At 44.3% G+C, this 12,312-nt stretch overlaps 2 protein-coding genes across 2 annotated transcripts; both read left to right on the forward strand.

Moving 5' to 3' along the window:
• The first annotated feature begins 3,861 nt into the window (after positions 1-3,861).
• On the forward strand, positions 3,862-5,499 carry C8R40DRAFT_1245460 (RCC1/BLIP-II). The gene is made up of 3 exons (XM_046233622.1): positions 3,862-4,151; positions 4,224-4,454; positions 4,509-5,499. Exons 1-3 carry the CDS (start codon positions 4,056-4,058, stop codon positions 5,394-5,396), a joined length of 1,215 nt encoding a protein of 404 aa, XP_046090336.1. The 5' UTR covers positions 3,862-4,055; the 3' UTR covers positions 5,397-5,499.
• Positions 5,500-10,067: 4,568 nt separating this feature from the next.
• Positions 10,068-11,768, forward strand: C8R40DRAFT_1035936 (Bystin-domain-containing protein; the record flags this gene model as incomplete). The annotated part of the gene is made up of 8 exons (XM_046223543.1): positions 10,068-10,226; positions 10,282-10,479; positions 10,533-10,668; positions 10,723-10,783; positions 10,834-11,161; positions 11,209-11,323; positions 11,375-11,555; positions 11,606-11,768. 8 exons carry the CDS (start codon positions 10,068-10,070, stop codon positions 11,766-11,768), a joined length of 1,341 nt encoding a protein of 446 aa, XP_046090337.1.
• Positions 11,769-12,312: the final 544 nt, after the last annotated feature.

Raw genomic sequence — 12,312 nt, forward strand, 5'->3', positions numbered from 1 at the left:
TTCTCCTTGATTCAGGGTTGTAGTATCGCCATGCGCGTGATTCATCAGATAGACCAGTGAAGCGGAATGGGCGTGATTTTGAGATGAGTTTCTGGTTCTGGCCATCTTGACGCAGAACCCAGCAAGGTGAGCCAAATTCTTGTAAGGTGCTGATGTCTGGTTTCTTTTTCCAGAAAGCTTCTTCGGGAGTAATGTATTTTGTCAGTGCCCATGTGGGTGATCTATTTTTCAAATATATTGCATATGCAACTGCTTCGGGCCAGAGAAATAAGGGTAAATCATAGTGAGCAAGCATTGCTCGGGCATGTTCAATAATTGTGCGGTTTAATCGTTCAGAAACTCCGTTCTGTTGCGGTGAGTGTGCAGCTGTATACTCCAAACGGATTCCTTTCGATGACAGATAATTCCTGATGGCAGTTGAAATGTATTCACCGCCGTTGTCAAAACGAAAGGCTTTGCAGCGCTTTCCAGTTTGAGTGAGTATGTACTCAATGTATGATTTTGTCTTTCCTTCTACTTCAGATTTTTGCTTCAAGAAGTAGATGATCGTTCGGCGGCTGGCTCCATCAGTGAATGAAACAAAATATCGTTCTCGATTGATGCCATATGTGCGTGCCGGTCCCCATACATCGGTAAATGTCATTTCACCAATTTCTGTATATTTCCGTTCTGCTTCTTTTGGAAATGGCTGAACATGTTGTTTTGCTCGTGTGCATGCATCACAATCAAAATCAAGTTCACTAGTAGTGTCTACTACCATGCCAGTCACCATCCCTTTGTCATGTAAAAGTTTTACAGATTTTGCAGTGATGTGTCCAAGTGTGCAGTGCCATTCCTTCCAGGAACGTGCAGTAGGGAGAGATGGAAATGCTAAGGTTTCAGCATTGTTAGGGACAGATTGTGGGTGATGTTGAGATGGTGACAAGCAAGCTGTGCCACGAGTTATCTTGACAACATATAGATTACCAACTCGCCTTCCATGGATTATTTCACGCGGGGAAGGGCCGGAAGAGATTACTGAGATTGAGTTGGTGGTGAACTTGACAGTGAAACCTGCCTGAGTTATGCACCCAACACTGATCAAGTTGAAAGGTGCATTTGGAACATGCAATGCATTCTGTAGGGTGATGTTGAAGGCATGTTTGCCTACATGAGTTGCCACAGTTGCTGTACCCTGCCCAATGGCAGGTGATTCACCAAAGCCTTTTACTGAGTGTCCAGGAGTCTCAAAATAAGTGGAAAAGTGTGATTTATTTTGTATAATGTGCTTGGTACATGCAGAATCTATTAGCCAAGTATCTGCAGGCAAACTGTTGTCTGTGTGCTGTCCCATGAAGGCATAGTCAGTTTCTGCAGACTGATCCTCCTGAACAATATGTGCACGGTGAGATTTGTTGGGCCGTGAGCGGTTCCGCATGGTATGTTCATAATTTTCTTTCTTTTGCTGGGCTGTGTATGTTTTGCCAGCAGCAGTGTCTCGGCAATTGCTGATAAAATGTCCAGATCGGCCGCAGCCATGGCAGGCGGAATTCAATGCTGTTGATGATTTGCCAGCTTTGCCCTTGAATCTATTGGCAGGAAGTGCAATGTCATCAGAGCTTGGCTTGGCAAATTTTCGGCAAGACTGTTCCAGGATGCGGGAAACCAATTTGGTCGAGTCTGAAAGTGAGGTGGTGTCAACTCCTTGAATGAACGAGTCCCAGGAGTCTGGAAGGGATGTGAGAAGGGTAATAGAAAACTCATCTTCACTGAGCTTAGAGCCCAGCGAAGCAAGTTCCTTGTGATATCGAGTCATGGTGCGTATGTGTTCATTAACATCTTCACCTTCCTGGCATTGGGTACGGAACAATTTTCGACGTACTGACACAATGCCAATAGCTCCTTTGGGTTGATACATATCTGACAGCGTGGTCCATGCCGCATTTGCGGAGGCCGCATCAGAGATGTAGATCAAGGGCTCATCTCCAACCCTTAACCGTATGGCAGATAATGCTTGTCGGTTCTTTTTGTCCCAAGCTGTTTGAGCAGTAGCATCGTTTGGTGGGGATATGGTGCCAAGGGCATAGTCCTCGAGGCCCATGTCTGTCAGGATGTCAAGCATTTTAATTTTCCAGGTGGAGTAATTCTCGACACCGGAAAGATGCTGAATTCGGTAAGCACTAGTAGTGGAGTCCGACATTTTGTATGTGAGCTTGTTGGGATGCTGCGGTTACAAGTGTGGGGGAATGAGAGCGTCGGGAGAGCTGAGTATAGCGAGAAGTTTCAGTTACGGCCGGGGCCCATAACCTGTTGTGTATGCTAGGGTTATGATGTAGGTTAAGATTATTATTTGGTTCTCTACCCGAGCCTTTATAATAAAATGCATAAGTACTAGAATATTCTACAAAGTACTGTACCATGAACTGACGAATACAGTAGATCCTTCGGGATACTTCTGCTAAGTTCCATATATCACAATAGGTTGGTTGCCTCTCTACTTTTGCTTGTTGCAGTAATTCATTCGATGTTCAACTTATCAGGGGAGACTGACGGCTTCGATGTGAGTGGCAACAACAACTATGTACACGACGTCTCAGTTGAGGTAGGTACCCAAGTAAAACTCAAGTACCCATTATGATATGCTTTATTTATAAATCTTCCATGTTACAGAATGGAGGTATGTTTACTGTTGTCTGTCATGAAGTCCGTAAAAATTCTTACAACTGAGATAGATGAATGTGTTACAGTCAAAACTCCAACCAATGTCTGCCTGAAAATTTTTACTCTTTTATCTCACGTTGTTCTCTGACTTGAGTGGGCAGGGCTTCCTAGCTGAAAGGATCACTTGCATATTCACCGCTGGTTGGAGCTGCTGTCAGCCTTCTATTTTGCTGAACTAATACAAATCCCTAGGATGCAATATTGGCTCCTTTGGCTCCGGTGCAACGGGAGTTGATGTTCAGGTACCTTTCTTTTCCTTCCTACTTCCCTGATATTCTGGTAGGTTGATATGTGTCTTTCGGTCCTCAGAATGTGTTCTACAGTGATGTTACAATATCAAACTCCGACGCCGGAGTGATGATCAAGAGTTATCCCAACTGTCAAGGAACGGTGAAAAATGTCACTTACACTGGCTTCACACTCGTGAGTTATCTCTATTTACAATCAGGCATTTATTAATGACTACTACCATAGGATGCTGCGGCTTATTCCATCTGTATGTTTCTGCATTTAATATTCTGATCCACTCATTTAACTCGTACTGTGATCTGATATTAGATATCAGTGCCTTCTGGATGGTATGTGCTCACGTTCATCTCAAATGATTAATAAATGTAGCATTTTTTAGGGAGGAACTGATGATACCGGAACCTTGGAAATTTCAGATGTTACATATGAAAATTTCGTGGTGCGTATAATTTCAGCTCGGGATGCTTCATATCTGCCTGTTCACCTATTTATAATGATTACAGGGATCCGGAACTCCCACCAGACCTGGTGTTCTTCTAGACTGTAATGAGGCCACTCCATGTCAGAATATTGCTGTAAGCTTCACATTTCTGTCACCAGCTTGATGAAAGCTTATTGCTGTAATTCAGTTTGACGGTATATCCTTGACTGACACTATCGCGGACACTTTTATAAATGCATGTGGGACTGGTTTAAGTGGACTTGACACGTGTTGATTGATTAGTTGAGGCCCCATATTATTGCTATGGTAGGCCGCCCAGATTACGCGGTATAGATACAAGCTGCCGACGCGTCTATCTATTAGTAATAGTATTCAAATTCACCAAATGCATGATTTGTAACGTGAATTTCACATGAGCGTTTCTTCGGTCCCGGAACAGACTCAGAGCCTTTCCTCTTGCTTTCTTTACTAGCTCAGATCTCAGTCAAGACAACAACGCAACTCAATCAATCTGGCATTCCTTCCCCTCCCAAATACCCCTGCGACTCTGCGCCCGGGGCTCCACCTCTTTATCTGGGGAACCAATAACTATGGTCAACTTGGCCTTGGAGAAAATACTACCGAATATCCAAGACCAAAAAGACATATCTGGGCAGAGAGAAAGATGTCGGAAGGTGCTTTCGGGCTTGAACCAGGTGCCGGGATAGTCAGCATTGCTGCAGGAGGAATGCATACCCTACTTCTTGATGAGAAGGGAACGGTCTGTAGGCAGTATTCCATTCTTGTTTAATCATCTTGTAACTGACGTATACATGTATATCATTCATTCTAGATTTGGTCAGCTGGTGTGAATGATGATGCAGCTCTTGGACGAATTACAGAAGGCGTACAAAACCCCGAACATCCAGGGTCTTATCTGGATAAGGATGAATTGTCATCCAACTTTCATCCAGTACAGGCGCTTATAGATGAAGGTTTCCGTGCAGTGCGAGTCGTCGCCGGAGATAATGTCAGTGCTGCAGTTAGTGATCGAGGGGAGCTTCGAATATGGGGAACGTTCCGCGTATGTGTGCAATAGTGCCATCTAGGGGGCCTAAATAATTTCTTTGTTCATCAGGATCACGAAGGCCAAAATCTCTTCGCGAATAAGACGTCCCGTCAATTCCTTCCCGTTCCAATCTTAAACTTCACTCGGAAAGTCGCAGGAGTGATCGAAAAAGTCACCTCCATCGCATGCGGCGATAACCACATCGTAGTCCTAACAACTCATGGCAATGTCTACACCTGGGGTATGAGTGAAGATGGTCGACTTGGCCGTCGAGTTCTTGCTAGACATAAAGTCGACGCTACCGTACCTCAAAAGGTCGTTCTGGGACGCCGTAATCGCAAGGCTGTATACGTGAGCGCTGGACAAAACACGTCCTTTGCTATAGACACTACCGGCGGAGTTTGGTCATGGGGATTGAATAGTATGGGTCATACAGGGACTGGAGAGCCGCTGAAAGAGCGCGACCTGAGTGTTGATCAGCCTGCGAAGGTTATCAGCTTGAACTTTGAAGAATTGGGACAGTTAGATCGTGTGGTTTCAATAGCGGGAGGGGAACACCATACACTGTTCCTCACATCCCAAGGAAAAGTATATGCATGTGGACGATGTGATGATGGTCAACTGGGACTTGCCGACGATCACGAAGCATTGAGAGGAGAGGATGGTTGTCATGGAAGAGGATTTGTCACAGAGCCTGTTCTTGTCGACTTTCCTGATGGATCCGTCAATGATCCAATTGTTCATATTGCTGCAGGACCTCGATATAACATGGCCACAACTCAAGATGGTGTACTATTTTCCTGGGGGTTTGGGCCTCAAGGAGAGCTTGGTCTGGGTAACGGAATGGAGCCTGAGTTTGTGCCGAAGATGGTAACCCGCCGTGAAGGTTCGTGGTCAGTGAAACATGTTTCTTGTGGGGGTCAGCATGTCATAGGATTGTTTCAAAAACGAAATTGAGCAATTGCTGATTCCTCCTCTCCTCGTTCATGAAAGTGTTGACCAGGTGGGTAGCGTGTGGAGGAGAATTTTGAGTGTGGCCAAAATGCAATTCTATTACGTGCTGCTGGAAATTGTAAGTAGCACTCTGTTATATCTTTTCATTTTTGAAGTTGAATAAACTCCCGAAATTGGCTCCCATTATGAATATATGCATCCATGGATGTGTATCTACCAATCAGTCCGACAATATCTGAGTGAGTGAATGGGTGAAGGCATTTTTTGACAGGAAATTGAGGGGGGCAGGAGAGAACGTTCAGCAATTGAGCTCTCAAGGCGTGGTCATGTTCTGCTCCGCTTAATTGTCGAAACCATAAGCCAGAGATTTGGCTCAAGCCTCACTTTGCAAAAAAAAACTTTGGTGAGATGAACTGTAATGTTGAACAGTATATTGACAAAATGGCTGGGCCTGCAGGTATCCATGCCTGACTTTTATATCACCAAATTCGAAAATCCCCAAAGATTGGCTCTATGACCTCTCCAGATGATTTTCATTGCTATAATATCCAGGATCGAGAGCACAGCTTACGATTCATCACGCAGGTTCGCTTGCAATGAACCACACCAACAACACACCCAACCTTAATTGAAACACACTGCAGAATGCTACTGCTTATTTATTGACCAGTTTTTTTTTTAAACCTGTAGTACTTCTACACTATGACATCCTCAGGTCAAGCATCGACTCAAACTCGTAGCACACTTGTTGCCTTGCTGTTAACATTTGATGACTCACATACCATCTATGGAACATCGTTCTCTTATTACAAACTACTATCTCACTATCGTGTTATCAGTCTCACCGTCGTGTTATCAATCCCACCATCGTGTACTATTACTATAGGACTACCAGTAGGATACATCGTATTGTACTTCCTTCCTCTCTCGCTACGTTTAGCTGTAACATGACATCGTCTACCTTGGACTTGTATATAAACCTGTAGTATTCGTCTTGTCGAATAAGCAGTTCTCTTTACTCCTTCATCGTTTGATCTGTGTGATCAACTACAGTGCTGTGTGCACTCTATCTCTTACTGCCATTGCTGCTGAATATAACGTGATTATATTCTAACACTTGCCAGCCTCGAAATCTGTTCCGGATACCTTAAAGGCCACTCCAGCTAAAAAATCTAGCTATAACCCGCTCACCTGGCTTCAACGTTTCGCTGGGCGACACGAGACTATGGTAGCTGGGCTTGAAGACTCGTGGTCGCTATTCAAGCGCATTGCTGGAGACCTACCGGTCCCATTTTTGAGTGCCGCTTTGGAAGGTGTATCATTTGTAGAGGAGAAGTTCTCGGTCAGTGTTCATTTCGAACCACAAGCTCACATATTGTAAACTGAATATCATGCCAGCTGAATAGGAAGAATGCAAAGCAGCTCAAAGATCTGAAGGAGAAGCTGAATCGATTTGTTAGCACAGTGAATCATTATCAAGGTGAAAATGCAGTGAAAGAACAAATCAGAGATAACGAGTCATACTAGTGAAGTCGTCCTCTCTAAAATTGATTTTCTGGACATGATCTCAATGATTGATAGTGGAGTGATGAATATTCTCGGAAAAAACTCGAAGCTATTGCAACCAAATATAAGCATGATTCTACAGCCACTGCCCTCGTTAAATCCTCAATGTACGCCAATGATCTGGCAGAAATCGTGTCAGAGTTGAACGATATGATTAGTGGCATGATGGTACTTATCATTTTCTCTGTTATCAGTGTATCGGTCTGAAGAACATCTACAATTTTCCCTAGCTTCACTCGGTTCTTGCAAGCGAGAAGAACACTACGGTGCTGTATGGTCCCTCCTCGTTATTTACTCATACTGATTTAATAATAAATAGAGAATGAGAGCAAAGCGTTAGTTTAGAACTGACCATCTTCATGCCTTTGCATTGATATTAACTGAATGTAGAACTTTTGGATGACATACCTCGATCCCAAACCGCAGAGTCTGACAAGGCTGTGAGGAAGGCTTGTCATCCAGATACTCGTACCAAGGTCATTTCCAGGATTGCCGAATGGGTATCAGGAAGTGATACCCATCGCATATTTTGGCTCAATGGCCCTCCTGCCTCAGGAAAGACATCTATCATCGCCGAAGTAATCAAGAAATTTGATCCTACAACGGTAACAAACCTATCAAGGAAAGTTGTTGTTGTTGATTTCCTTTGCACCCGAGTCCTCGTTGAAAGTGGTAATGCAAATGTTATCATTCCGACTCTTGCCTATCAGCTTGCAGAAAAGGACCCGCGCTATCGTAGGAACTTGCTTTATTATCTCGAGTCCATCTTGAATGGTGGTCAATCAATACGATCGGTCGCGACTGATTGGGAACCAACCAAGCAGTTCGAAGAGCTCATCGTGAAGCCAATGAGCAATTCAGTCTTAGACATAGAGAAGTCGGGAGGCGAGCCAAACCTGGTAATACTGGTTATTGATTCGCTCGAGGAATGTGTTCCCGATCAATACGCATACAACTCTCCAGGGAAAAATCTGGTAATCAACTTGTTGCAGGGCTTGGGGTCAGGTGTAAAGCAAGTCCCTAATCTCAAGGTCATTGTCAGCAGCAGACCTACTACAGTGATTAGTAGCCAACTGGATGGCTCCAACGCGTCCTCAAGTATAGTGATCTCATATGACATGGACAAATATCTCAGTTCCTCAGACGCTGAGGAGGATATTCAAAAGTTCTATGAAGCGGAACTAAGGACTATCCAAACCCAAGATGCATCCATTGATGGAAGGTGGCCTTCTCCGGACGTCATACTTAGACTGGTCAAACAGACAGGAAATAGCTTTTTGATAGCACAGACAGTCTGTCGCATGGTTGGGAGAGCAGATGATCCCGAAGAGACTTTGAATAAATTTCTGGATATGCCATTGAAGGAGTTTAGATCTTCTGGTATCCAAGACATATACACCCCCATTTTGGAACAAGTTGTCCAGGGGCTGTCACCAGGAGAATTGGATCCTTTTCGGAAAGCCGTAATGACTATTGTCCTTTTGAGAAGGACAATGTCAGTGGAAGACCTTGCTGCAATACTGGGAGTTAAAGCATTCGGACTTCAGCGAAGTCTACGAGGGGTTTTGTCAATTATGGTAGTGCCAGCTCCTTTGAGCCACCAGAAATCCATTGCCGTTCAACGATTGTCAGATGTGGTACGCCGATTTCTCTAAAGGAAGATAAGTATTCATTTACGATACATTGTTCATGACACTGCATTTATCGACTACATGCAAGAAAAGGCTATTGCGCACCCGAAAGTATGGATCAACCCTACGATTCATAACTGTACCATGGCCGAACAGCTCCTGCGGTTCCTCAATGAGCGACTGCAATGTATATCCAATCTATCCGAGTTTGACGAAGTTCACGAGAAAACGTTTGATGTACTCGAATACAGGAATGATTCAAAACACAAGAAGTTGAACAGGGCGGTTGTGTATGCTTCTCGGTTCTGGATGTATCATATTTCCGAGTCTGAGATGACTCCAAACAAGTATCTGGACCCTCAAGAACTGGGAAATTGGGCTAAAAATCAGGCGCAAGTAGTTCAGGAATTGAAAGAGTTTCTTCAGCATGGGAGGCTGCTTTCTTGGGTTGTGGTCTTGGATCGTGTGGGTGTTATTGAAGAAGTGCGTTTGCAGCTGAAGAAAGTTAAGCTATGGCTGGCGGTAAGAATATTATGCATCTCACTGGCAAAGTTATCTTGACCTCTATACATAGAATCTGCAATCAAGCATTATAATAAAAGCTCTGAAGACGGTCGAAGTGGACAGCACACCGGATGTACCAGGACAATGGGCTTGGAGAAGGAGAAATACCATTTCAGTAAGTAATTGTATTTGATATCGCATGATCAAACGGAAGTTTGACCTTAATGTAGCAAAGGTCATTGTCCAATCTTCAAAGCAATAGTTCAGCTGTCGCCGGAAATGTACAGTATGATGAACGAGATCGTACTGAAGTTGGGAAGTTAGTTGAGCAAAGCTTGCAATACCTTGATACCGAGGAGCATAAAGATCAACTATCTGAAGCACGGTAAAACATCATCTAAATCTTGTTTCGTATCGTGAGCTAAAGTCCAACCATCTTCTACGAAATAGGAATGCAAAGACGGAAGTGGGCAGCGTCGTTGAAGAAGAGGCCAAATCCAATCTAGAAGCGGATCCTGTTCAGGGATTGCGACAGTTGATGATGCCCCAGTATTCTGATGAGGTTCGGAAGAAAGCTAAGGATCTTGTTAAAGCTCTGGGGCGGTAAGTTGATCTACGTTAGATACAGTTGCTCGTTTTTGGGATAGAGAAAAGGTTGCGCGAGATGATTCAGTGGTATTGAAGACTTGCTATAAGTATTTATGAGACATTATGCCATTCGAGACTACAAGTTGAAGAGCCTTGAGAACGTATACAGTCGGTTATTGGAATGAGATAAACGAGATTTTAGTGACTCGAACCTCGAACTGCAAGGCATACATTTCGACGATGGCTACTCTAGACAACAGCCGAATTTGGAATCTTGGCTAAGCACATTGTGGGAGCAACGAAAGAAATTGAGCAGAGTTGTTGCGAGATCTAGGCCAGATCTAGGCTGAATCACCGCAAGCGAAGGGTCTCGTGACTGAAAAATATGCCTCGCGATTCAAAACCCTCACCTAAAACTCGCCACGACCCGTTGCTCATTCAGCTAGACAACGATGAACATCAAGTAAAATATGGACGGATATCGGAGCCCGGAAGGCGGCAGAAATCATCGAAAAATTTTCTAGGAGACGATGAAAACATAGAGGTAAATATCTCTCCTTTCTAGGCTTCCGGCATCGTTTTACCTTTCCTCGTTCAAGGCTGTACTGGACCCGAAGACTTCAAGGCGCATTTTTGAATTGGCAAGAACTCAGCAAGACGAGTTGGATGGGTTAGATGAGGAGATCGTAGAAGATGCACTGGATGAATGGATTACTAGGATTGTTAACGCTGAAGATGAGGTTGAAGAGGTTGACGGAACCGAAGACGATCAGAGAGAAGATGCAGAGGAGATCTTTGTGAGTAGTGAATACCCTTTTGTTCATAGTAGTAAGTGTAATACTTCCTCTAGGAAATCGATCCAGACGATTTGGAGACCCTGGACGCTTTGCTACCTCATAACATCGATGAACGAAGAACTTTGGCCGACGTCATATTCTCAAAGCTCGATGAAAATGTCGGTGCCATTCAGAAAGTACAGCAGAAAGGTGAACGGATATAGCTTTCCATGCGCTACGTGCCTTTTCATTCGAGCCCCGTAGATCGTTCAAGACCGGATCCAGCATTAGGACTTGACCCAATGGTGGTTGAAATGTACACAAAGTACATATGCACAGCTAATTCCTGATGTCGTGCGGCTAATCTAATTCCAGATTAGGCCTGTACCTCAGCAAATATAGGTCGGGATCTCTTCCCAAACCGTTCAAAGTTATCCCTACTTTTCCCGCATGGGCTCGCATCCTCGCACTTACCGAGCCTGAAAACTGGTCGCCTCATGCATGCCGTGCTGCGACTCGGATATTTGTCTCAACCATGAAGCCAGCTCAGGCCCAACTTTTCCTCAGTGTAGTTCTTTTAGAAGCAGTACACGAAGATATCCGAGAAAACAAGAAACTGAATGTCCAATATTACGAGGCTTTGAAGAGGGCTCTGTATAAGCCCAGCGCGTTCTTCAAGGGTATTCTCTTCCCCATGCTCACTGTACGTGCTCTCGTTATGATACATCTCTATAGCTCATACCATTTCAGCAAGGGTGTACCTTGAGGGAAGCTGCTATCTTGGCATCCATCCTGGCCAAAGTGAAAATACCTGTTCTCCATGCCTCTGCCGCATTGTTGCACATCGCGGAGATGGACTATACAGGTGCTTGAATTGTCCATCCTCGTTTTCCCCTCTTATCTACAACTATTGCAGGTCCCAACTCCCTCTTCATTCGGGTTCTGATTGACAAAAAGTTCGAACTCCCTTACAAAGTTGTTGACGCCCTCGTTTTTCATTTCATCAAACTTTCCAACACCTACAAACCACGTAGTCGTCACGAGTCTGAACATCTTCCAGTGCTCTGGCATCAGAGTCTACTCGCTTTCGTGCAACGGTGGATATCTATCTGCTCCTTGATGCTTTTGATTAATTTTATTGTCTTAGATACGCCTCCGATCTTACTCCAGACCAGAAGGATGCCTTACTGGATGTCATACGAGCAACATCACACCCACAAATCAGTGCCGAGGTCCGACGTGAACTACTCAATTCAGTTGTAAGGGGTGCACCAAAAGAGAATGTGGATGGAGACATCGAGATGGCGTGATAGATTCCACACTCTCAAAAGAAGGCCACAACTTGATCCACAGACTACAGTTCGTGTCTCATAAAATCCCGAACTTCCCTATAATATACTCGTTTGTATAATGTCACAGCCTAAGAGGAACGTTGGTCGGGGATAAGGAGAGCTCGGATTGGAGGATAGCAAAGGAGATATTGCGGACTGATGAACTTGCCACCTTCTCCCTCAGAGCACTTTTCTGTCGGATAAGTATCTTTACACCACGACCTCAAGCACCTGACTGCTTTTCACGAATTCTTCCCATCTCTGTTTGAGCCCCTAGTTGGTTACGGTTTTGCCTGAGTTCACTTACTGAAGGAAACAAATCCAGGGACATGGATTTTCATTCAATAACCTGAACCAAAGGTGTCAATTTGTTCATTCACATCTCCCAAGTATGTCAATTGTACTCCCAATTATTAACGCTACAATGTTGGTCTGTGGTTTTTTCCAGGATGGATGTCACTAGGAATCAAATAGTGGGAGTGGCTATGTTTTAAAGTTTTACTCCTCCTGTTCAAGTGAAAAG

This window comes from Lentinula edodes (genome assembly GCF_021015755.1).
Source record: "Lentinula edodes strain Le(Bin) 0899 ss11 chromosome Unknown C8R40scaffold_4, whole genome shotgun sequence".
Lineage (NCBI taxonomy): Eukaryota > Fungi > Basidiomycota > Agaricomycetes > Agaricales > Omphalotaceae > Lentinula > Lentinula edodes.